This window comes from Meriones unguiculatus, chromosome 8, assembly GCF_030254825.1.
Source record: "Meriones unguiculatus strain TT.TT164.6M chromosome 8, Bangor_MerUng_6.1, whole genome shotgun sequence".
Lineage (NCBI taxonomy): Eukaryota > Metazoa > Chordata > Mammalia > Rodentia > Muridae > Meriones > Meriones unguiculatus.
In genome coordinates, this window is record NC_083356.1 from 89,752,638 (window position 1) to 89,778,033 (window position 25,396).

General features: G+C 36.4%; 2 protein-coding genes across 7 annotated transcripts in view; one reads left to right on the plus strand and one right to left on the minus strand.

Annotated features, from left to right (window-relative positions):
- Positions 1–22,070, minus strand: part of Orc4 (origin recognition complex subunit 4) — a 40,211-nt gene extending 18,141 nt beyond the window's left edge. The window contains exons 1-6 of one of the 5 annotated variants that reach the window (XR_009593846.1): positions 20,949–21,115; positions 10,258–10,331; positions 7,434–7,510; positions 6,786–6,876; positions 3,638–3,713; positions 3,080–3,165 (exon numbers count right to left, since the gene is read on the minus strand). Coding sequence is in view for 4 of the 5 variants with exons in the window: in XM_021626308.2 (XP_021481983.1) it covers positions 3,080–3,165; positions 3,638–3,713; positions 6,786–6,876; positions 7,434–7,510; positions 10,258–10,314 (387 nt within the window). In the remaining variant the exon portion in view is untranslated. Of the gene's footprint in view, positions 1–3,079; positions 3,166–3,637; positions 3,714–6,785; positions 6,877–7,433; positions 7,511–10,257; positions 10,332–20,948; positions 21,116–21,778; positions 21,915–21,938 lie in introns of those variants that run through there. The other 4 variants (XM_021626308.2, XM_021626309.2, XM_060390132.1 and 1 more) reach the window with 4 other exon arrangements.
- Mbd5 (methyl-CpG binding domain protein 5) overlaps positions 21,345–25,396 on the plus strand; it is a 355,636-nt gene continuing 351,584 nt past the window's right edge. Inside the window, exon 1 of one of the 2 annotated variants that reach the window (XM_060390126.1) lies at positions 21,345–21,375. The gene's annotated coding sequence lies outside the window, so the exon portion shown is untranslated. Of the gene's footprint in view, positions 21,376–21,859; positions 21,997–25,396 lie in introns of those variants that run through there. The other variant, XM_060390125.1, reaches the window with a different exon arrangement.

Sequence of the window (25,396 nt, forward strand, 5' to 3'; positions counted from 1 at the left end):
TGCTAGCGTCTAAGTATAGCTGGAAACAAGAAATGCATTCTGCTTTGTATCTAAGCACAACATATTCCTAGTCTCAAATTAATCTGTACCACCAAAACACTCAGTATTAATTAAAACCCATTCCAAAAAGAAATCCAAAAAATGAGGAATTTGCTTAAAATAATAAAGTTTTTCTACTCAAGAACAACTATTTACGAATTTCATTTATTACACCAAATTTATCTGGTTTTATTTGGAACACATCTAAAATAGTCTTGGACAAAACTTAAACACTGTAGAAGAAATCAATAGAGTAATGGATAAACTACTTAGATATTCCAGAATTTGGATGAAGACCTCTTGAAAATTTAATTAAAATGACTAGTTTGTATTTCATTCAGGTATCCCTGAATGAAAAACAAATGTGGGCATGTGCGCATGAGTGCAGAGGCCAACAGTATTGATTCCTTGACCTGGAGTTAAGAGACAGTTGTGAACCACCTTATTACTAAGAACCAAACTCATGTCCTCTGGAAGAGCAGCAAGTGCACCTTACCACTGAACCATCTCTCCACCCTCTCAATTACCTATTTTAAGGAAAAAGTCAACTTTAAATTTAAGGAGCTATAACAAGAGAAACGAAACTTAATAGGTTTTTTTTCTCTACCTGAAAGAACTTGATATCGCATAAAGATAAAATTTTTTAAATTTTATTTGTGTGTTTGTGCACCAAAATGTACGTTTGGAGGTCAGAGGGCCATTTGCAGGAGATAACTGTCTTCTTCTACCTTTAGGTGGGTTCTGATAGATTGTCAAGTTGGGTAGCAAGTACCTCCTCTCAAAGAACCATCTCACCAGCCCAGTATAAATAAACGATTTTTAAGACACATACGTAATAACCACATGCTATTATGTCAGTACTACCACCCAAGAAGTATAAACACAATTTACTATAACATAACACTGGCTCACAGAGATAATCTGTTTGGAAAACAGTGATCAGTTATTTACTCAAAGATATTTTGTCTTCTTGTTTGTTCAATAGACCATTATATATCATCACGAAGAATATATATATATATATATATACGCACATTCAAATGTATATAATAAAGTATATGTATATATACACACATATATATGTCTAGCTACTTATAAATACACTGACTGGAAGATTGAATACAGTTAAGCACTGGCTTAAGTGACTTTTGCTTTATGTCCAGACTTCACAAACTTTTTGAGTTTAGAGAAAGTACTTAGTCTTTGCAACTTAAAACTAATCTATAAAATATAGAATATAAGTTAGTAATTTATTAACAGCCATCCCTTGTCATTTTGGAGGATTAAATCTCGGACCCCTTCTCACAACCATGGACATCAAAATATAGCTGCTCAATACCTCTATACAAAATACCATAGTATTTACAAATAAACTGCACAACATGTCCATCACCTCTATATTACTCTTAATATTTAAGAGAGTGTAATAGTATCTCTCATATTTCATATTCGCTAATTTAACCAAAATTCAGACAGGCACAAAAGAGAAGATCTCAACTGAAGAATGGCTTCCTTCAGATTGGCCTGTGAGCATGTATATGAGGGATTTTCTTGACTGCTAATTGATACAGGGGGGTCCAGCTCACAGTGAGCTGAAACAATTTCAGGCAGATGGGCATGGGCTGTGTCAGAAAGGCAGATGAGCAAGACAGAGGAAACAAGCCAGTAAGCAGAGTTCCTCCATGTTCCTCCTCTGCTCCTGCTTGAGTCCCTGTGACCTGGAAGCATTTAACCAGACTATTAACCCTCTGACCACCAGAGTAGTTTTCGTTACTGTGTTTCAACATAGCAACAAAAAGCAAACGAGAACATTATCTAGATATTATTTATTAGCTCTTCTAATGCATTGTTCAGAAAATAATAACAAAGTGCAAAGTCTAAACAGGTTCAGTATAAACACATCTGCCCACCCCCCGAAAACCTTCAGTTTGCTATTGGCTGCATACACAGATGCACAAACTAAACATACAAAGGACTGACTGTCCTAACAATAGCAATGATTAAAATAGGATGGTAATACAACTGTCTCTTCTATTACTTTACACAAATATAGTACCAATATACTCACACAGGAACATTAGAAATAACTCCCCAGATCATTTGGAAATTAAAAGCTGTAACTGAGTCTAAGAGGAACTCTTTTTGACCAAATAGTAAGTAAGCTATGAGCTTAGAATTATATTCTAAATAAAAGGTAGAACACACTATTTATAAAAGGGAAATATTTGCTTTACTATCCAGCGGCTTGTAGAGCAGGAAAGGAGAGTGTGTGGTTGGCTCAACTTTTCTCCTTCTAAGCAGCATACACAGCTATGTTAAGATCACTGCGGCTCAGAGCAAACAGTGACAAGTAAGAGTGAGAGCACATCAGGAACAGCAGTGGACAGAAAATAAACTTGGGACATGTGTATGTCTGCTGCACATGCAGTCTCCGGATAGTAGATTAGAACATGGATTACTCGTGTTTTCCTTAGACCATGTAAGTTAGTACAGTTTAATGAGCTATTCGAACCCTTCCAATCAGCCTGGCACTATCAGGGTCTTGAGACTTCAAGGCACACCGTAAGTGATGGAAACGAAATAAGCAATGTTCATACAGCACATTACCATCCAGCAGAGTAATTTAACAAAGAGGAAGCTTACCTAAGCTTCTTCCTGTGTTTAGAATAATCTTGTGAAATACACAAAGCACATCTACTTAATACAGAATCTGAGAGAGATTCATCAGCTAACAGTCTAATATCATCACCAGGGATCAAGTCATGGTGACAAAGGAGTCAACCTACTATGCCATTCTTAAATTCCGCATATCATCCACCATGCCCATGCCACTTCACAAGTCTTGATTTAAAAACACTTTTACTTAAGCCAATAATCATAAAAATCCATAAAAAAACAATCTCAAAAATAAGTTTGATGACTAAATGCATCCTCACACATTACATGTCTTAATAACAAAAATCTTATACCAATTTCTAATATATACATAGAATATAACTAATTTTCTAATGTCTCTCCTAATTTTCCAAATGATACTTACAAAAACTTTATCTCCAACTACATTTTCTAGATTTAATTGCCTTGTGATCTCCTTCAGAGCAATTTTATCATTTATTTGCAGCAGTCCTGAAATACAGCCAAATAGTGTCTGATTAAAATGAAGCAAGTATTTGATATAGATAATTTTTTAAGTAAATATATGTTTCACTGCTTTTTAAATTTAATAAGAAAGAAAATAAACAGTGTGCTAGCTTATATTACTTCCTCTAAGAAAACAGTAATCAAAAAACCATTCCTTGGAGACAGCACTACTTAAAAAAAAAAAAAAAGTATACACTAGCTGGGTATGGTGGTACACACCTATAATCCCAGCACTCTGGGAGGCAGAGGCAGGTGGATCTCGTAAGTTCATAGCCACCTTGGTCTAGAAAGCAAGTCCAGGACAGTGAAAGCTACACAGAGAAACCCTTTTTGAAAAACAAAATAAAAAGTATACACTTTTTCCTTACACACTTTCCTTTATTTAATTTCTAAAGGCCATGAAACTTGCAGACAGTTTTACAAATATTATTTCTTGGGAAAACAATGATATACTCACCATTTAGGTGAACTTGTAACACATTTTCACTCACTTCTCTTATTTCCATGAGTTCTTTCAAAGCATGATTTAATAACTAAATATAAAAATGTGTAAAACGTTTAATATGGGAAAGATAAATGAAGCCTTTGTTCTTTTTTAAAAATAATGAATGCTGAGAATCAAATATAAACAAATAAATCACTTTATAGCTAAAGGTTTAAATACTGACAACATACTATGTCTAAGTCTTAAGATACCAGAGGCTAACTGATACTTTAACATTTAACAATTTACCTAAACTTGTCTTAAACTTTGGAAACAGCCCTAAAGTTTTCTCTACATTAAAGATTAACCTACTGCCCTTTGTGATTTTTATGTCTCTGTGCATTTTACTATTTAGTAAAATTTGCTCTACTACTTATCACTGAAAGCAGCTGAAAGCTATAGAAAAAATAACACAAATGGTTGTCCTCCAATGTCAGTCCTATGAAACACTGTTAAATAGTCTCTATATTGTCATGAAATAAGAAATAGCAATTAGTTAAAAAAAAAAGAGAATATATGCTCATGAATAAATAAATAGAAAAACCATACTGATGAAAGTTAGCTAGATGTAGTGGCATTAAGCCTACAATCCCAGCACTCAGAAGGTGGAGGTGGGAAAATAAGATATTGAATGACCAGGATGATTTGCAACCTGAGCTATATGAGATTCTGTTTCATAAACCAATACACAAACAAATGCAAAAAAACAATAGAAATGGCCACAAAACAATAGAAATGTTAGTAAAAGACTGCAATGCAAAGATTACTACTAATAATTACTATGAAAATGTACTTTACTCAGAAGGTATTACAACATCATGTAATTTGTAAGTGAGGAAGATTAAGGAAAGTATGAAATTTTTCAAATGAGGAATAAGGACTATCTTTCCAATTCAACACAAAAATGGCCCAGGAAAACAAACATAAGTAAACAGAATAGACAAATAAGCTAAGCAAGGACAAAAAGACTACTCAACACAGACAGATATAACTTGGAAATGATTTTAGAAACAAAACATTTCTATTTGAAATATGCTAAAGCTATCTGACAGCACAACAACTTTGTGCAAAAAAAAAAGAGCAAATTACACACATTTAAAGTTGCCGGCTCTCACAAAAGGATAGTAAACATTGAAACTACTTTTGGTAGAGCTGCAGGGATTTTAAAGGACATGGAATTCTACTTTTCATGACAGTACTAGATCTAAAGCCTCTTAAAAACCAACCTCTCTGAGTACAACTGTCCATCTGAGTAGACTATCTGAGCCATCAGGGACAAGATTGTTTTCCTGTCTTTGGGACAGGTCAAACTCTACCACAAGAGAACATACATGTATCATACAAACTTGCTCCTTAAAAGACTACTTTCAACATGTATTTAAAAATTATCGCACTGTGTGCTGCCTCTTATCTCTTATATTTCACTGACATTTATATATTATTTTGCTGGTATTTTCTATTTCAATTCAGGTATCACACTATTTAAAAAACACTTCAAATCCTTTACGTAAGAGACATTAGTAAAATTTCATCTCTTAAGTGCATCAAGAAAATTTGAACACTCTTCTACAGAACTTATCTACATAGATTTATTTCCTTGGATTTGTCCACTAGTGTTATATTAGATGGTATATAATTCATAATAAGTACAAAGGAAGGGCAAAAAATGTTCTAGTAAGCTGCAGTGACCTGAAATTTCTGACTGTGTAACTCAGCCACTTTTACAATCTAAAAATTTAAAAAATAGAAAAGAAAATCTTTTCCCAGGATTTTCCCCACAAAACAAAATTTTAGCAAAATCCATACAATTCTAAGGGGAGGAGGAAAACAAAAATCCTTCAGCAGGAACATAACCCCATTTATTAAGTTATATAACACAACTAAAAACACAAATTTTATAGTCCTCTTGTTAAAAACAAATAAATAAAATGTCACTAAGAAAATGCAAAAGAAAATTCTTACCAAAATAAATAAATAAATAACAAACAACAACAAAAAACCCCAAAAAAGAAATAGCAGTTATACGAACTAAATACAAGGATCAAAACAAGTTAGTGTCAAAAATCTTAATTCCTGAAACAGCAAGTTGTTAATTAACAATTTATGTGCTTTAAAGAATGAAAATAATAGTAAAAATAAAAACCTAATTTTCTCAGCTTACACAATATAGAACCAACATGTATGATTTTTAAAAGAATGAAATTTAATTTGTCATCTTAACTATTTTGAAAGTGTATAAATAAGAAAGTAAAATCTATTGAACAAAATTATTAATTTGGCATTACAGAATACTAGACAAATGCAGTTTATATATCGCAGCACCTTAAAATTAAATAGTAAGCTATTTAATGCTGATGTATATATTTGCTTCCTATATCTTACAAAAGAAACAAATGTAGGAGAAGAGAATTTTTTTCTGAGATTAACTAACCAAATATGAAAGAAAGAAAAAATACGATATAAATATTGAAGACATGAATGGATATGAAAGATTTGCTTAAATGTTAATAATAAACTGTGAAAGGAAAAAATGCAGGTGGGAAGCACTGCATGATAATGACCTGTGAGGTCCTTAGTTGGGATCCTCAGAATCTATGTATGGAAGCATGTATTTATACTCAGTGTCAGATGGGAGGACAGAGTAAAATCCCTAAAAGACTGTAGGTGAATATACTGAGCAGAGACATAATAAAGGACCCCTAGTCTCAAATTAGGTAAAAGGTGATGACAAAGCATCAACACCGTTATCCTCTGACTTGCACATACACTATGGTATATGCATGCACACATGCACAACACAAGGACACATGAGCATACACAAAGTGCATAATGTACTGTTTGTTCCTTGTCAGCTGGTTGTCTCTAATACAAAGGACAAAAGACTATGACAGAACGAATGTTTAGAAAAAACCTGTCACTAATGGGAATGATGAGGTTAAAAAAGCATTATCAACTCCAATTTCACATTCTAACTTTGCAGGGTATCTGCATGTCTTTTGCAATTTAAAAGGAACAGAAAGGAAAGATTGCTGCACCATAACAAAATGGAAAACATTCAGTGTCGTCTGATGTCTTCTTATGTCTGTTAAAGCAATACTATATGAGAAAATTAGTCTTTTACCATGGTCTTTCCCGATCCTCGTGGTCCAACAATAAGTACAGAGTTACTTTCTCCATAGATAGCGGTTCTTTTGAGTAGCTCGATTAAATGCCTAAAATGATACAAAAAGGCAAAAATTTAAAACTGAAGGTGGAATAATTTATTGAGTCATACCTTTAACAAGCTAAGTTTGAAAGTGAATATTAATTCTCCCCTTTGGGCTCTCTAGCCTTTGAAGGATCTAAATTTTCCCGTATAAAGAATAAAGAGTAAACGACATTTGAATCTCCAGTTGAGTCTCTAAGAGACCTGAAGAGGAATCCCAGAAAGGCTGTAATTTATTGAGTTTCATAGTAGGAGAGGATAAGGGAAAACTGTGCTAACTTTTAAGTCCTCTGGCCTTGAAAGTAACTATGTTTGCTAGTACTTTGGTTATCATGACCTGAGCTGGCTGACAGGTGCTGAGGTCAAGAATAGCAGATGCTAGCAAGCAGACATCAAAGAAGTATTATATAAGTAGTGTATGTGCTCCTATTTCACAATATCCAGAATTTCTCTATATGAAACACCAAAATATAAGATAAAATCTGTGTGTGACTAGCCTTTACAAAACTTGGAGAGCAGATACAAATAAGTTCCTACTAGAGGAGCTGACAGCTAGAGACTTACTTATACTGTACTTGTACTCCAAATAGGTTGCTATGTGGACTCTGATGACAAAATCTTTCACGTAAAATTCTTTGTACCTGATAAACATAAGAGAACAAATAAAATAAAAATATAACACACATAATAAAAATGAATGTGAATCTTTACTTGTAGCAGTCAGGAATTCAACAAATACAAACTAACTGCTCTGGCACCATATTTTGAGAGCTTTAATGACTAAATTTTACACTTTGTGTAGAATGCTATGCAAAAAACAAAGACTAGAAGAAATCTAATAATGTAATCTAATCCAATAGTGCCAGTGCAACCACAATGGTCAATGGTCTCTCTAGAGACTAACACATCTAAAATGTCTTAGCTTAATCACTACCAATACGGACCCGCCTTAAAAGTCAGTATTCTTCAAAAAGCTTAAAAATTCATGTAGTTTTAAGTACACATTAGATTCCGAGCACAGAAATACTATAAGAGCATAATTCATGTTTTAAAAGACACTGGAAAATAGGACAGAAATAGGAATTCAAATAACAAACTACAACACAGTACTAGTTCAACCTACAAGCCAGTTTTTAATTATGTGAAAAAAAAATGACATTAAACTAGTATAAAAAGTAAGGAATCAGATCCAGGGATGTAGTTCAGTGATAAAGCTGCTGCTCAGTGCATGTGCATAGGCCCTGGTTTCAATCACCATAATTGCATAAAGAAATAGGGCATAAAAAATAAAAACCTAAGACATCACTGGAGCAAACTGAAACAGAATTTGTTTAAAGTAGCTATGTTTTCAAATTTGTCTTAAAATTATGGTCTTAAGACTTAAGTTGGGAAAAATCATGTCAAAATTATCAAGTAGTCTTTTAAAAAGCAACCCAATGTAAAGTTATTCCTTTTCTATATCTGGTACTAATACAGTCATCATTCAGAAACAATCCTGGGGAAGCTAAGATTTGAAAAAAAATGTGCTGAAATAAACACTAAAGGATTAAATGCTTTTTCCAGACTAAGAGCTGTCACATTTTGAAAGTACCAAAGTCTTAATGTGAGGTTTTATTGTTTTGTTTTTACAGGTATGAAAGGATAAAATAATGATTCATACGGCTATTACTTTAGGGGAAGTACAAGTAATAATGCGAATGGTGCCAAAGGAGTCACTTAAGTTAACATTAAGAGATCAAGTCTTTTCCAGATCTAAACATCTAAATAATGGAAAATTAACACTTTTGTGTCAGGCCCATTTTGAAAATTAATGCAGTTATCTGTAATACCAATTAGGAGTTATATAGGTAATAGCTGATACCCATTAATCACTAAAATGAACTATTAGTCATCTAAAGAATCAATGAATTATAATGAATTGTATATATATTTCTCTAGATAGTTAATATGATATTAACTGGAAGAACTATTGGTTTCACAAATAAAAAAGGTCTACTTATCTATTAAGCAGTAATTTTTCTTTAAAAAGAAAGGTGAGGTCAAGGTTGAGCAGATGGCTCTTTTGGGAAATTGTTTGCTGTACAAGCATGAAAAGCTGAGTTCAGATTCTCAGCACCAACAATAAAACGTCAGGTACAGAAAGCTCATGTCTACAACTCCAGACCTCGAAAGTGGAGACAGGAGATTATAGAGCTTGCTGTCCAGTCAGTCTAGCCAACTAGAAAACTCTATGTCTAACAAGAAACCCCACTTAATAACATCATGGAGAATGACACAGCAAGATAGCTAGCATTCACCACAGACCTGCATACACACATCTAACACATGTATATACATTTATGAAAAAAAAAGGTCTTTTTAAGTCCGTCAGTAAAATTTAGCATGGAAAAGTAAACATGGCTGAGGTCAACCCAGATCCATGCAAGGGTTGAGTTATCATGGCAATTTCCTATTAAGATTATAGACTTCTCATGGGAAACACACATATCTACACACTTAGTATTTGAAATACAGTATGCTTTTAAAAGAATATCAAGCATTTAATATAGAAATACTCAACAAACAAAGAATATAAAAGGACTTGCTTAAACTGGAAAAGGGCATCAGCAAAGTATAGTGAAAGACTGTTCTCTTTTTTGTATGGCACCAAATAGTACTTATCTAACATTTTCAGAGCTCTGGTGATATTCCTAGCACTGCCCTTTCCACTAACATAATACTCTTAAAAAAAAAAAAAAAAAAAAGCAAGCAAGCACATTCAACTGAAAAAAGATATTTAAAGATATTTAAATATTTAAAGATAACAAAATGTAAACATAAAACACTCCAAAGTAAAAAAATATAAAATAAATCAATATTAACTAATGAGTTCAGTAAGACTGCAAAATTAGGATTAACTAGACCTAACAAACATAAAATTAAGAAAATAGCTCTACATATATTAGCATCTAAAATAATAAGATACTTTAGAATATATTTAAGAGAAGTGCAAACTCTGTATGTGATATTTAACTAAATTTAAACCAGACTACTTTAGAAAGACACAGTAGAGGTTAGATTCATGTATCCAAACATAAAAGGTGAAGCCTCACAGCATCTTCAGAGATCAAAATAAAAAACTTACAAAACAGAAGCCTTCAAGATCTTCCAACAATAAAAACACAATGTATCATTTCACATATATTTTTACAATTTAGAGAGCTTTATTTCTATTCATTGTTCTTAGGAACTTGTAAATATATTGCCCCTAGAATGTAAAGCAGCTTAAAATGTGTTAAGGAAAAAAAAAAAAATCAAAAAAGACAGTTATTTTTCTGATTTTATAAATCTTTGACAGGATTTTGAGATTAAGGAACAGGCTTTGAGATTAAGGAACATACATACTAACCTGTGAAAAACACTCTGCATGTATTATGCTGTTACTCCTCGTTTTACGATTGTTCATTTTGACTGACTCAAATCCTAAAAAGAAATAGAATGAATAAACACTATCTGCTTTAAACACTAACTTAAAAATTACATTTACAGAGTCAAATACAAATTCTTTCTTTTTCTTTATACAGTATTCTGTCAGCATGTGTGCCTGCACACCAGAAAAGGGCAACAGATCATCACGATAGATGGTTATGATCCACCATGTAGTTGCTGGGAAATGAACTCGGAACCTTTGGAAGAACAGCTGGTGTTCTTAACCACTGAGCCATCTCTCCAGCCCCCAAATACAAATGCTTTTTTATTTTCATTTTATTTTTTAATTAATTTTTTATTTTTTATATTAATTACAATTTACTTTATATCCCAGCTGTAGCCCTCTCCTTCATTCTCACCCAATCTCACCCTCATCTCCTCCCTGTCCCTCTTTAAGTCAACTGATAGGGGAGGTCCTCCTCCCCAACAATCTGACCCTAACCTATCAGGTCTCATCAACTGGCTGCAATGTCCTCCTCTGTGGCCTAGCAAGGCTGCTCCTCCCTCCAGGGGTGGGGGAGGGAGGTAAAAAAGCCAGCCAATGAGTTCATGTCAGAGACAGTCCCTGTTTCCCTTACTGAGCTGCCATGGGCTATGTCTGAGCAGGGGTTCTAGTTTATATCCATGCATGGTCCTTGGTTGGAGAATCAGTTTCAGAAAAGACTGCTGTGCTCAGATATATTTGGTCCTTTTGGAGCTCCTGTTCTCTCCAGCTCTTACTAACTCCCCCTTCTTTCATAAGATTCCCTGCACCCTGCCCAAGGTTTGGTTATAAGTCTCAGCATCTGCTTTGATACACTGCTAGGTAGAGTCTTTCAGAGACTCTCTATGGTAGGCTCCTGTCCTGTTTCTTGTTTTCTCCTACTTCCAATGTCCGTCCCATTTGTCTTTCTAAGTGAGGATTGATCATCTTACCCAGGTCCTCCTTGTTGTTTTAGCTTCCTTATGTGTACAGATTTTATTATATTTATCCAATCTTTTAGGTCTAGTATCCACTTATAAGTGAGTATATACCATGTGTGTCTTTATGCTTCTGGGATACCTCACTCAGGATGACCTTTTCTAGATCCCACCATTTGCCTGCAACTTTCATGATTTTCTTGTTTTTAATTGATGAGTAGTATTCCATTGTGTAAATGTACCACAATTTCTGTATCCCTCTGTTGAGGGACATCTGGGTTGTTTCCAGGTTCTGGCTATTATGAATAAAGCTGCTACAAACATGGTTGAACAAATGCCCTTGTTGTGTACTTGAGCATATATTGGATATATGCCTAGGAGTAGAAGCACTATTCCTAATTGTCTGAGAATACGCCAGATTGATTTCCAAAGTGGTTGTACAAGTGGTTTACATTCCCACCAGCAATGGAGGAGGGTTCCCCTTTCTCCATATCCTCTCCAGCATGTGTTGTCACTTGAGTTTTTGATCTTAGCCATTCTGACGGGTGTAAGGTGAAATCTCAGGGTCATTTTGATTTCCATCTCCCTGATGGCTATGTAATAAATGTTTAAAATTTTCAATTGAAGACGCTAGAACTGTTTCCATTTCTTCATGTACAGGCTTATTTGGCACTCTCACAACTGACATGGTTCTCCTGATTACTCCTTCCTTCCCCCTGAATGTACAATTTAAATATTTTTCTTTCATAAAGAATGTTTCTCCTACCCATCATTGTTTACAGCACACCTTTCATTTCTTGTTCTACTCAAGAATACTACACAATCTACACACAGAGGATTAATGTCTTAATCTAAGAAAACACAGTATATGGCTAAATGAAATGACAAAAACAACTCAGGAATTGAAAACTAAATTCAGTAAAGATAAATACATATTAAAGAGAGATCACAAGTTTAAATTAAGATGGAACTGAAAAACTTAACAGCCCAGGTAGAAAACTTATGGAAAGTCTTTCTAGTGCAATGGACCATAAAGAACACAGAACATTAGAACTTGAAGAAGAAAGTTAGACCACACAAGCCAAAAAAAAAAAAAAGGGGGGGGTGGGGGGGATTCTGGGGATGCTGACACCACACAACTGTGGATCATTAAAGGACCAAATCTTAAATAGCAGATATAGATGAAGGAGACGAATCCCAAAGCCAGTGAACTAAACCAGATCTTCAAAAATAAAAATAAAAGAAACTTTCTCCAAATTAAGGAAAAAATATACAGATACAAACAGCATACAGAACACCAAATATGACTAGAAGAGAAGTCCCTATGGTATATTACAGTGGTTGGAATTCTGGAAACTCTTCAGAGGGTACGCAAATGCTAGGGCCCGAAAGGCAGGGTTGCTGGTTGTTGGTCATTCACAGGTTTTGTGGGTACTCAAAGAAGAAATTAAATTCAAGGATCTCTCTCGCTCTCCTCTCCTTCCCCCTCAATCCCTCTTTCTATTTAGTGACAGGGGGTGAAAGGAGGTGGGGTGTTAAAAGTAAGGAAAAGAAGAACCCACTAAGTGGCAAAGACTTAAACTTGTGGTTGTTTTTGATTTGCTTTTTCCTACTGCTTTCATCACCCTCTCTTTGTTCTGTCCTCTTCAATTTCTTTCTTCAGTGTCTTAAAGTTATTATTACACAAGTCTTTCACTTGCTTGAGTTTCTTATCTTTACAGATAGTACTGTCAAGAGCCAAAGACCATCTAAGAAAAACCCCAATAGCAGATATGAGAATTGCTCTTTTGAATTGTTAGCCAGGGCTTCTAGGAGATTCCCCAAACAAACAGCCTACTGCTCTTGCCTTGGCAATACCAGGAGGTGGAAGGTAAGTCCCTACTGATGAAGATGCATGCATTTTAGAAAGAGGGCACAGAGACCTCTGAGCTTGAACTGACTTGAATTCCCTCTCCTTGGGGACTAGCATTCATGGTACCAGACAGAGGTGTCATACAAGCTTCCAAAGGAAGAGGCAACAGTCCTATGCAGCTATGATACCTATGAACTATGTCAATGACCAGCATGGTCCAATAATCGTACAGGTGAAGTAGTGGCACATATATTTTGGTGGTAATGATCTGTTCTCTAACCAGACTTAAAAGACTCATTCAATAAAAGGGTACTAGAAACCTACTCAGAACTAATGAAATAATTACTAGAGGAGAATCTACAATCACTAATTTACCAAAGCAGCAATAATAACTAACAATAATCTAAACACTTGTTTTTGTACCCTAAGATAAGTGCAGTCTTCATACCTCATTAAGAAAACTTCTCTTTGAAACAGATGGAGACAGTACTATAGAAAACCACAATCAATCAAAATGCAGAGTTGTGGAGCCTAGCATGGATATGCATACAAAATAATCCAGGCACCTAAGACTCAGGGAACACTGTGTAAGAGAGGTGAAAAGATTATAAGAGCGAAAACATTAGGGAGTTTGCTCTAAGACTGTCTCTCCTAGTAACATTAGTAGCTATAACCATGAAGTCTACTTAACATGACTACCCAAATGTAAATGAAACAAGGGTGACACCAATGGACATTCCAAACTGAACTAGGAAAGGCCCACAAGGCTTCAATGTTACACAAAGAACCATAGGCAACTGAATAAAGTTGGGAGTGGAAGAGATGGTTGTCGTGGTTTGACCCTATAAATTCATATAAAGAATGGACCCTATAAATTCAGAGGTGTGTGGCCCTACTGAGTAGATATGGCCTTGTTAAAAGAAATGTCACTGGGAAGTGCGCCCAGTCTCTATCTCTCTCACACTATAAGTGCAGGCCCATGATTAAAGTGCTTGTATTTTTAAAATAAGAGTTGCCTTGATTATGGTGTTTCATCACAGAAATACTAACCCTAACTAAGGTAGGGTCATCTAGTGCCAAATAGTTAGCACTGAAAACATTTATACACCAACATTACATGGACTCAATAGTTCATATTTAGGAATATATGTGTATGTAATAACAATTAGTAACCCAAAAGAGCCCATGAATTTTAAAGAGAGTGAGAAGGAGCATATAAGACTTTGGAGGGAGGAAAGAGAAGGCAAAAATGTAATAAAATTATAATCTCAATAATAACAAAAAAGAGAAAATGCTGAATAAAACTAAAAACAACTCTTAGATATACACGAATACTGAGGTCACAAGGTAAACAATTTCTTCCCACATTGTAAAAACACTGGCAGATACTGATGATCTTAATTTAATATAGCAGGAGTAGAAGAAACTGGATGGGAGATGGCTTCAGGTTACTGCTGAATACTCTCAGTGTAAACAGGTTAGCCAGGTATACTTGTTCAGTGGCCTCTACTATGCAGCCCAGGGACACACAAAACTTGAGATCTCATGATAGGACTACAGGATGTTTCCCAACCTCCACACATTAATATGGGTTCCTATAGCAGTTGAAGGCAGTTGAAGATCTTATGTAAGAAACCCCAAGCAAAACCTTAAGACACAACATGAACCTTTACCTATGGGACCTGTTGTTTTTTTTTTTTTTTTTCCAGGAAGCAGTAAATACATTCTCTGAAGTATTTAAATGTAAAATCTACCACAGATTTATTTACTGTCAGTCCTCCAACCCATACCAATTCTTGTAAAACACCAAGTGTAATCCACAGTGATGTTATAGATGGAAACATCACGATCTTATAAACAGATGCACAAAAAACATTCAACAAAATACAACACTGATCCTCTGTGTGTGAGCATGTTTACATGTGTATCGAACTACAGTGAGAATTTTTTGAACATTGTAAACAATATTTAGAAAAAAATCTAGAGCTAGCAGAACTATTATTAATGTAAACTAAAAGTATCTCCATGACTTCTGTTCAAATGATATTGAAACCCTTATAAAATGTAAAGGTCAAAAGACAGACATGAAGGGGAAAACTGGTCTTTGTTTCACATATGCCATGATTATCTTCATATAAAATGCTTACTAAAACAAATACAAATATTATGTTGTTTATGAGTAAGAAATATACAAATGACTACTGTTTTCCTAATTTTCAAATTAAATACATGTGCACACACACATATACACACACCCTCTCCAGGTATAAATCCATCAAAAATGTAATTTATTTGGGATGACCCAGTGTGAGAGGTACCATTCCTTGAGCTTGGTGATCCTGATCTGTGTAAGTAGAAAGAGAAAGCTGAACCCTACTATCAGTGTGTTATTAATTCCCTACTCTTTGCTTCTGGCTGTGAATGTAATCTGACTTCTCAAGTTATCGCTGCTGTGACTTTCTTGTCGTGATAGACTAGAACTTGAAGCTGAGCTGAGATGCTTTCGTTAGGCTATTTTATAACATCAATAAAGAACTTATAATATATTTATTTTATTTGAGATTGATTCATACGGAACTCCCAAATTCAGGTTATTTTCTACCTAAATACCCAACAGCTGTGATTAAGGCTACATGCTACCATACCTATCTAGAATTTTTACTAGTAACCATGGAAACTTAGAAGCAATATGTTCTTCAATAGAAATGGATAAACTTGTAAAGCCCTACAATGACTATTTTTGTGCTAAAAAGAAGCTATGAAGCCATGAAAAAAGATGGGAATAAACTTCAGACAGCTACTCCTAAGTGAAAGAAGCCAATTGAAAAACAGTACATACTGTTCAACTCAAGAGATAATAAGAGTCAAAACTTCAGAAACAGTGACATCTTATCAGTGATTGTCAAATGTCTAAGGAAAAATAATGTCTTTATTTTCTCAGAGGAAGAGATGAGATGAGAGCCGTACCCAAGCTTTACGAATACATGGCTTTGGTCAGCCCAGAACATTTCTAACTACCCCTAGGCCTAGGCTTGGAAACTTTTAGCCTCCATACAATCTAATCTTCAGTAATCCTGGACCTTGAAGGCTTCAGCTTCCACCATCTGTCCTCTAACCTAAGCCTTGTTTCAGCCTCCAAGACTTAATGCTAAATAGGCTCACCTTTCTAGTTCTTTCTCAACTCTAGCTGGCTAGTTCAACTCAGCTGTTCTGACTCAAATCTCCTCTCCAAGCTGACTTATTCCACCTCTGAATTCCACAAACTGAAACTGCACTGACTGCATGAACTGAATGGAACTAAAGGGAACTGCAAATACTCTAACTGCACTCAACTAAACTCTTCCTCTGCACTGCTCTTAAGTAGCCTCTTTTCATGAGAGTTGGGCATACTCTATCTCTGACTCATTTTATCAAATCTTTCTCTGATTTGTCACTTTGTCTATCCCTCTATTAGATGTCATTGTTTGGAATTCGAGGTGTATATTCCAGGAAGAGGGATTAAAGGAGTGTCATTTCAGGTGGATCATACACATTTAAAGGTAGCTGGATATGAGCTCTTGCCAGAGCAGCAAGGTTGCTGTATTAAAATTTGTCTACAAACAAGAGGTTTCCCCCCCATGACAGGATACTAGTAATAACACAATGACATCTCTCAGAAAGTATAAGAAAAAGACAATTCCACTATCAACTCTAGATTTGTACTGATGTTTCAACATGGGCTTACTGACTGCAAATAAAACATACTAAGGCAAGAGTTCATACCAGAAACTAGGTCAATAGTAGAAAGGATTTGACAGGGTTTACAAGCAGGGATGTAGGAACTTACTCCTGGTTAGAATTGTATGTTTAACTTATCTTACACATTATCTTAATCCTGAAATTAAATTTGCCTCTATGGTACAAGAAGACAAACTACAAAAAAATTTTAAGCAGTTTGTTTCCATTCTAAGGTAACAATTTCAAAGGTAAAAAAAAAAAAAAATCACGATTTCTTGTGGTAGTATAAGGTGTAATTCTGTATTTTAGAATCTAAGTCGAGAGAATCATGGTAAACTCAAGGCCAGCCTAAGCAACAAGAGGAGTCCCATAACAGCCTGGGATTACATAGGAGAATCTTGTCTCAAAACCAACAAAAACAGCAAACCAGACAAACAGATGATGATGTGCTTCTATATGCTTTAAAGCATCTCACAACTTTGTTAAAAGGGAGACTAAAATATTTTGGTCTTTACTTGGTACTTTGCTTAGTCCAGGAAGGTTATGACATTGGGTATGGTGTCTGTCACAGTCTATTTCCTACCTCAGAATATTTTTCTGGTATTTTGGCGAATTCTTCTGGTATTAAACTCTACAGTTTTAAATACCATTGTTTTTCAATTTTAGGAATTACTATTAAGTATGATATATACATTTAGCTTTTAAATACAAATATCCTAACTATTTACATGTCTTTTCACTCTATTTGATATAGGAGACATTAGTGTATGGTAATGGAAATGTATGAACTATAGCTTAATGTATCAATGAACCTGAATCTCAGCAGCACAAGAAAAAATGTGAAATACAATATACAATCTGTTTACATATACTGAAACAGGGCAACTAATTTCATTTTTACTGACACAGGTGGTTAAGAATGCTAAAAGGAAACCAAACACCAGTGAACACTTATTCTCTCACAGATACCTTACTTTTGGATAGACGGCTGCTTGGTGCTTCAGTAATTTCAAAGTATCACTTGTCCACTCCTAAGCAACTGCTACTTTTCAACAAATGCTTTCCATATATTCAGAAGAATCAAGAACCTCTATCACTTAAATAAAAAGGAGAGTTTATGAGGTTTAAAGTTATAGTAAAGGCAAACTGGACAGATTATCTTGCTGAAGCCAAAACACACATACACACACAAACTTGGCGATAAAAGAAATAAAGCAACCTGGAATTACATGCCCAAATCTAGAAAGAGGAAAGCCAGAAATAAGCTCCATATCCTGTCACTTCTATGTTGATGACATTTGCAAACACAAAAGATACGGCCAATGAAAAGCCTGGACAGTCACTTAGGCTTTGCTGGATTATGGTAAAACATCAGAGCTCAAGGCCCACCAAAAGTGGGTACTCAGACAATCACCCAGTTTAAGTGGAGAAATTAAGGGCAACCTAATCAGGCTAACAGAAAATGGCAAGATTTCAACATAAACTTTTAAGTACTGCTAAATGCTGTGTCTATAGTGGTAAACTTCAAGGCTTGAGTATGAATAAAGTCATTTACAACTGACAGCAACCCTAGGAATCTTTCCTAGAAAAGCGTGATTCCTCAAAAATACCTTACATATTCCTATAAGGGCCAGAACTGGTATAGATATCTAAGAAATAACGAAACATTCTAAGTCAGTAGAAACACACTGAAAACAATTCAGAACCTGGACTTCTTGTCAAAGATAACAAATTAACTATGAATGCATGGCGATAAAAGTGAAGGTTTTAATTTTTAGGAGGTAATTACAACAGTCTCCTGTATGTTTTACAAAGAAAGTACCATATTGATACCAGGATCCACAAAAATTCTAAAGCATGACAAAGAATTCCATCTCCCTCTCATCACAGTAAAATAGTAGAGACACTACAGCTAACAAAATAATTTTTTAAAAAAACAAAAGTTTTCTTTACACATACTAGGAATTAGATTTAGAGGTAATTCCTGAAAAAATCAGTTGAAAGAAGCCAAAAAAAAAAAAAAACAAACAAAAAAAACAAAACAAAACAGTAAAACGTTATCTTCAAAGTGGTAAAAGACAACCAAAAAGCGGTAAGAAACCATAATTCCTCAAAACTGAAGGTAAAACAAGGGCTTAGAAGCAAACAAGTAAGAGAACTCTTCAATTGCATTAAGGAACTTCTGCAGACTATCCTTGCTAAAAGGAAAAAAGACCAAAAGGACAGCTGGAAATGCAAGATGTTAATCAGAAGAAAGCGGCCAAGACGTAGAAACACCTAACTCAGTATACAGTCAAGAACACTGCTGTCCAACATAAATGGAAATCATAAGCAATTTAACGCTGTCTAGTATATTTACTAGCCAAACAAAGTAAATGTTACCATAATTTTAACAAGCGATTATAAAAAGCTGAGGTATTTTACACTCTTTTAAAATATAAAATCAAACAACAAAACACACAGGCACACACACCATACTGTCAGACACACTACATACAATCTTCAAGTGTTTAAAAGCCACAGGGAGCTGATGGTAACTGTCCTGACAAACACAAGTTGAAAACCTGTGTCAAGGAGTTAAAGCTAAATATTAAATTCAAGGAACAACAGGAGCATATTGACTAAGATAGCTAAACATACTATCCAAAAAAGAAAGTAATATTCCAAGAATAGATTAGCTATCTGCCACAATGTTATAAATCCTTATGGAAAACAGAAAAAGAGAGGAAAAAAAACCTACACAAATAACTTTAAAAACATGATTACGTAAGACAATTTCTGAAAAAAATTAAGTCCAAACAGCCGGTAGGTTTCTGAAAACAGACAATACCATCAGTACAAAACTGTACCGAAGACAGTACAAATTATAAAACTACTCTCATCAGATTGGCAAAATTAAATTAAAACATTTATGTGATGGTGACATTAAGGGGACACATGAGGAAGAACAGTCCGGAAGGGACTCCTGGGCATGCACTTCCCAGGTGCTGTGAATGCTGCAATTCTTTATTCACAGTGGTTACAGTTTATGTTACAGTCGTTCATTACATTTGTGTTTTGTGCAGTTTCCCTCATATTTAGCCCCTGACAAAAAACAGGATAAGTTTTATCTAGGCCATTTTTCTTGCTATATTATTTTTTTGGAAACAGATTATTTGGCTTTTTAATAAAGAAAATTTTACGGCACTGTAGTTTTGTTTTGGGCCGATCTAACGTAATTAACTCCCTCACACAAAGTTACGGTAGGCACCAGGCAATGGATACATAAATAGGGTACTGTGGAGACTTGCACCAACTACAATTCGGAAAACAAGTAACTTTAACAGTGAATCCCACTGGGCAGAACTAAATTAATAAGTATGACAATAAGTTCGAGGATCTTCTTAAAAAAAAAAATCACATTAAGTGATTTGGATCATTGAAGACTTAAGTGATAATCTTCCAATATATCTTTACAAAAAGCAACGAAAAGATTAACGATTTTAACTGTAAAAAAAAAGTGAAGGTGGAAAAGAAACCGTTATTCCACTATAAGCTTTCTTCTCCTCTGCAAGTAATAGTCAAGGTCTCCTTTTTACTGACAAAAGTCAATTATGAAGGACCGCACAGTCTCATGCACCCTCAGGATGTACAGTCTTTTGTGCTTTCAGCATTAAGGCAGAGCATGCAGGGAGCCTTCACTCCAACCTTTCCTGCCCGTTGCTTGCTAACAGCTTCTCCAAAATCCCAAGGAAAATAAAAAAAGGAAGGAAGGCAGGATGGGTACGTAGCCAATATAAGCAAGGCTACTGTGCAGAAGTTGATCAAAATGCAAACATCCGGTTTGGCTCTTCCAACTAGGTCGCACGACCTAAAGCAGGGGTAAAGTGGCTCGTCACCTCAAGAGATCCCGATGTTCCCTCAACACAGGCCCATCACGTACATCACCTACGAGCCTGCTGCAACTGGTCTCAGGGGGACTCTCCGCCCCGCTCGGGGCTTCGGCCACAGCACCGTCGGGAAGCCGAGAGCCCGAAGCAGCCCGCCTGCTTTAGGCCTGCCCGGCCTCAACAAGCCTACCTCTTTCCTAGTCTCCCCAGGCTGGAATTCTCCACCGCCTGTGGCCACCGGCGCCCCGACCTTGCCCACGACACCAGCCTTACCTCTCGCCGTAAAGCCTGGCTACACACCCGGGCAGAGCCGGCCGCCGGGCACCGTAAGGACCCAGGATGCTCACCCCCCTTCTCCGCGGCGCCTCGCCAGCCGCCGCCAAGCGCGCACAGCAACTCCCAGCGTGCGCCGCGCTCGCACCGCCTCCCCGGCCCCGCCCAGGCCCCACACGTGACCTCCTTTCGCCTCGGTCCACGCCCACTTCCGTCCCTCCACTTTCCCTAAGGAGGGGGGAGGCGGCTGGGGGTGTTAAAGAGTAGCAACTTCCTCCCTCTTGCCGCCCCCGCCCCTCTACCCCCTGCTACAATGTCTTCCGGGTCGGCAGTGCCTTGGAGCCTTCTGGGAAAACATCTCATTTCCTCCCCTCCCCCTCCTCCTGCCTTCCACCAACCAGCCTCCCGTCAGAAAGGGACATGCGCAGTGAGTGCCTCCCGTCTCTTCTACCCGAGCCCCCCCTCCCCCCCAAGCAGAGAGACCCCAGCAGCAGCAGCAGCTGATGATGAAGAGGGAGGCAGTGGCAGAGGGGGGACACCTTTTATTTCTATTTTTAAAGGGACAGGACACTAATTTTACCCCACTTCAACCTTGAATTGAGGGGGGTGGGGGGAAGACGGCTGAGTTCCTCCCCCACCCTCCAGCTCCGAGCCCTGAGTGGGGGATTGAGCCTGAGAGAGGAGAGGAGTTTCTTCTTCTTAGAAAACCCCCATCCACGACTCCTACCCCCTCAGCCCTCTACTCGCCTGCTTCCAGAGCCCCCTCCACCCTCCTTCTCTGTGGCCGTGAGAGGAGAGAAAGAGACTAAAAGCCTCTTAGCAACACAGACCCTTTGCTGCTGCTGCTGCTGCTGCTACTGCTGCTGTTGCTGCTGCTGCTGCTGCTGCTTGGCCCTGGCTGGAGACATCTCCCTACACCGGGAGCAGCCACTTCCCCAGCTCTCCTCCTCCTCCTTTGCCTCCTCCTCCTCCACTCCCCCCCTTTATTACCCTTTGTGTCATCCTCCACAGCTCCAGGGAAGGCACTCAAAAGTGGGGGGCAGGAAAGGTAAGTGTGTCCGTGGGGGCTCCATTGCCTTCCTCTGGCTCTGACTTTCACTCCGGGGCAGCAGTAGCACCAAACCTCATACGCAGTGGAGCTCCGGGGTGAGGAGGGGGTGGTGCTGGGGGGAGAGTGAAGGAGGGGCTGGAGTGAGGAGGGGTGTGTGAGGTGGGGTGTCCACCCTGTCAGGGAAGGAAGGACACTTTTATTTTTATTTGCTGTTGTCAAAAGTGGTTTCTTCAGCTAACATCTGATTGTGCCTTCTTGCTTCAGTGGGGGAGAATACAAAAACAACCCCCTCCTTCCTCCAATGAGGCGCCAGGGAAAGGGATAGAAAGAGGCATACTTTTCTGGGTGTCACTTTAAAAAATTACGTTTAGAGAGCTTTTTTTTCTCTTTCCCCAGGAAAGGCTGCCTGCATTTGTTTCTGAGTGGGAAAATGTCGGGATCTGAATTGTGTTGGAACTGCTAACCCAGTTGTAGACTTGAGTGCTCTCTCTTTGCTTCTGTCTGTGGCTTGGATATTGACTTTAGGGTTGGAAGACTTGACTGGTTTTGTTAGGTGTTTAGTTTCTCCATTTTTTTCATTTTGTCTGAATTGCATAGCAAATTTCAAATTTTAGTTCATAAGGCCTTTGGTTGGGTTTACACTTGTATTTCTGGTTTTGGTTTTTATTTTTTGGAAAATTATTTGTTTCATGTTTGATAATGGAAAGAGCAAAGCTTAAAATGCTTCAAGTTTAAGTGCCACTGGTATTATCTTTTCCCACATACATTTCTGGTATTTATTTTCCACAACATGAACATACTAGCTATCTCATAACTAACTTTTCTCCCTCTAATCTTTGTAACTTGTCTGAACAAGTAATCCCATTGAAAACTTTATGTTGTTCTTGCTGCATGGAAGGCCAAACCTCCCCATCAATATTTTGCTGGATTGGTACCACTTCTGTTTTAACTGAATTATTTATTTACTGTTGTAAATTGAGACGATGGTTTTTCATCTCATTTTTTTTTTTGTTGTGAACAAATACCATGTGAAAGGAAATACATTTCTAAAATACACTTTCATGTTTAAAAAAAAATCATGAAGTTGTGGTTAGTATGTTATAGTGGGCTTCAAATTGAAAGGTAAGTCTAGATTTAGATTTATAGAATAACAGTCTTGATAAAAATATTCTGCATCCTTATATGGTATATCCTTATTTTCATTTTATAGTGCTGTATTTTTTATATTTACATGTTATATTTATTTAAAAATATAGTGCTATATTTTATTTCACAAATACTAAAAATATATTTCTGTTGTAGGCCTCATAGTTACAGCTTACATTAGGTAGTGGTATTTTGTTTCATTTATACATTTCTTTATCCTTTCTTTGAAGATGGATACACACATTGATATTCATACTGTATCTGTATGCCTCTCAGTTTTTAAAAACTGCATTGGTTTCTCTGATTCCATAATTTATGTAGCAATAGGGAAAAGCAATTTGATCAGCAAAAAGAATTGAAGAAATAGAAATCTATAAAGATATTTGACATAGTATCTTTGACGTTGCAGTGTTATAATGTGATGATCATTTTTTTTTTGTTTTTTTCATGATTATAAAGCCATAACTCATACGTACTCAGGTTTCAGTGACCAAAAAGCATTGCACATGTAGAAACCGTCCAGTCAAATTTTAATTACCAACTGTGAAAAAGTAAACGTTTACACAGAGGGTGGGGAACTGTGTAGCAGTAAGCAGTATGGTCCTATTTCTTCCATTTCTGTCACAAATTTGAACGTTGTTTTTTTGACCTTTCTCTGAGATGCATAGGCAGAAATCTATGCTAATTCCAAGTTTTTCTCCCATCATCAATACTGGTCCACCTAAGATTTTTTTTTTTTTTTTGTCTTTTTAAAAAACTCACAATTATAATGTAATAGATGGAGTTGTTAAGTATGCAACTTGTATAGACAGTTGGGGTAGTAGTTGTTTAGTGGGTAGCTAAGGAAATATTTGAATTTAATGCCTGTGTTTTAGTTTGTGTTTTCCTTTCTTTGAGGGTCTTGATATGTAGCTGAAGCTGGCCTTGAACTCGTGGAAATTCTGCCTCAGCCTTTTGAGTGGTAGGAATACAGGAATGTACTACTGTACCCAGCTGTTGGTTCGCTTGATAGCACCCCTAGTCTCCTGTTTCATACTTCATCCCTACTATGGTTAGAAGACTTTCTGTAAATGCGATAGTGACATGACTAGAAAACCTTTCATTGTATTTTAAGTATGGCTTATATTCTAAGTGTTAAATATTGTTGATATTTTAGGAGGATAATTTTTCACCTAGATAAATAACACCTTGGAGGTCACGTTATCTAACACTTTCATTTTCCATGCTGTAATATTTAGAAATCCTGAAGATTTTACTCAAGAGCCCAACTTTTTTTTTTTTTTTCTTGCTGTTGTTGTTGTCAGAAATGGAACTTTCATGCCTAATTCTGTGTGGACCAGTTCAAAGTTTTATACAGAACCTTTTTTGAAGACCAAGTTCCTGCTCTGGAAATCCATATCTAGACCTGACTTATATTTTAACTCACAGAGATCCACCTACCCTCTGCCTCCTCTGGCCTGAGATTAAAAGCAAGGAGCTACCATGCCTGTCTAGGTTAATTCTTTTCTATGAATGTTAAGGTATATGTCTTTAGAACTACAATATGCCCATTCTAAAGTAGTTATTTGTTGTTGCCCTTTTAAAGAAGTAGCAATTTCACTAGCTGTAGATTATTGCTTTTCAGAATCATTTCGACTTTCTCAACTAAAGATCCTCCTACCCCAAACCTTCAGTTAATCAGCTCAGCAGATCTCTTTCTTACTCTTATATGAAGAACCCCTATTTATAAAAAGTTAAAGCCATGAATGTTTACTTGCAAGTATGAATTAATGAACCACTTAAGGACAAAACTTTCCATCTGACTAGAACTTGTATACACCTCATTCATAGTGAACACGGTGCTTAGGAGGGCCAACTGGTTGCCATAATCCATTTTAGCTTTAGAAATAGATATATTTGATTTTTTTTGTTTCCATCCAAGAAGTGTGAGATCAATTCTCTCCTTTTCCCTCTCCTTACTGGTATAATTCTCATTACCATGAAAGTCTTTTTTTACTTTAAGGATTTTTTTGTTGTTCTTATTGATACTGTTGCTGTGGCTCTCATGTTTCCTAATTAACAACCAGATAAAATGCTGTTCAAAATTATAGTGGTCATAGTAAGAATTAAAAACATATTCCTTCTAATGCCCAACAGGATAGAATTTGACAAAAGTGGCTTAGTTTGAATGCCATAAAACCTGCTACTTCCTTAAACATACATTTGTTCAGGGTTCGCTTGTTTCATTTTATTGATTGGGTGTTGCCATAAG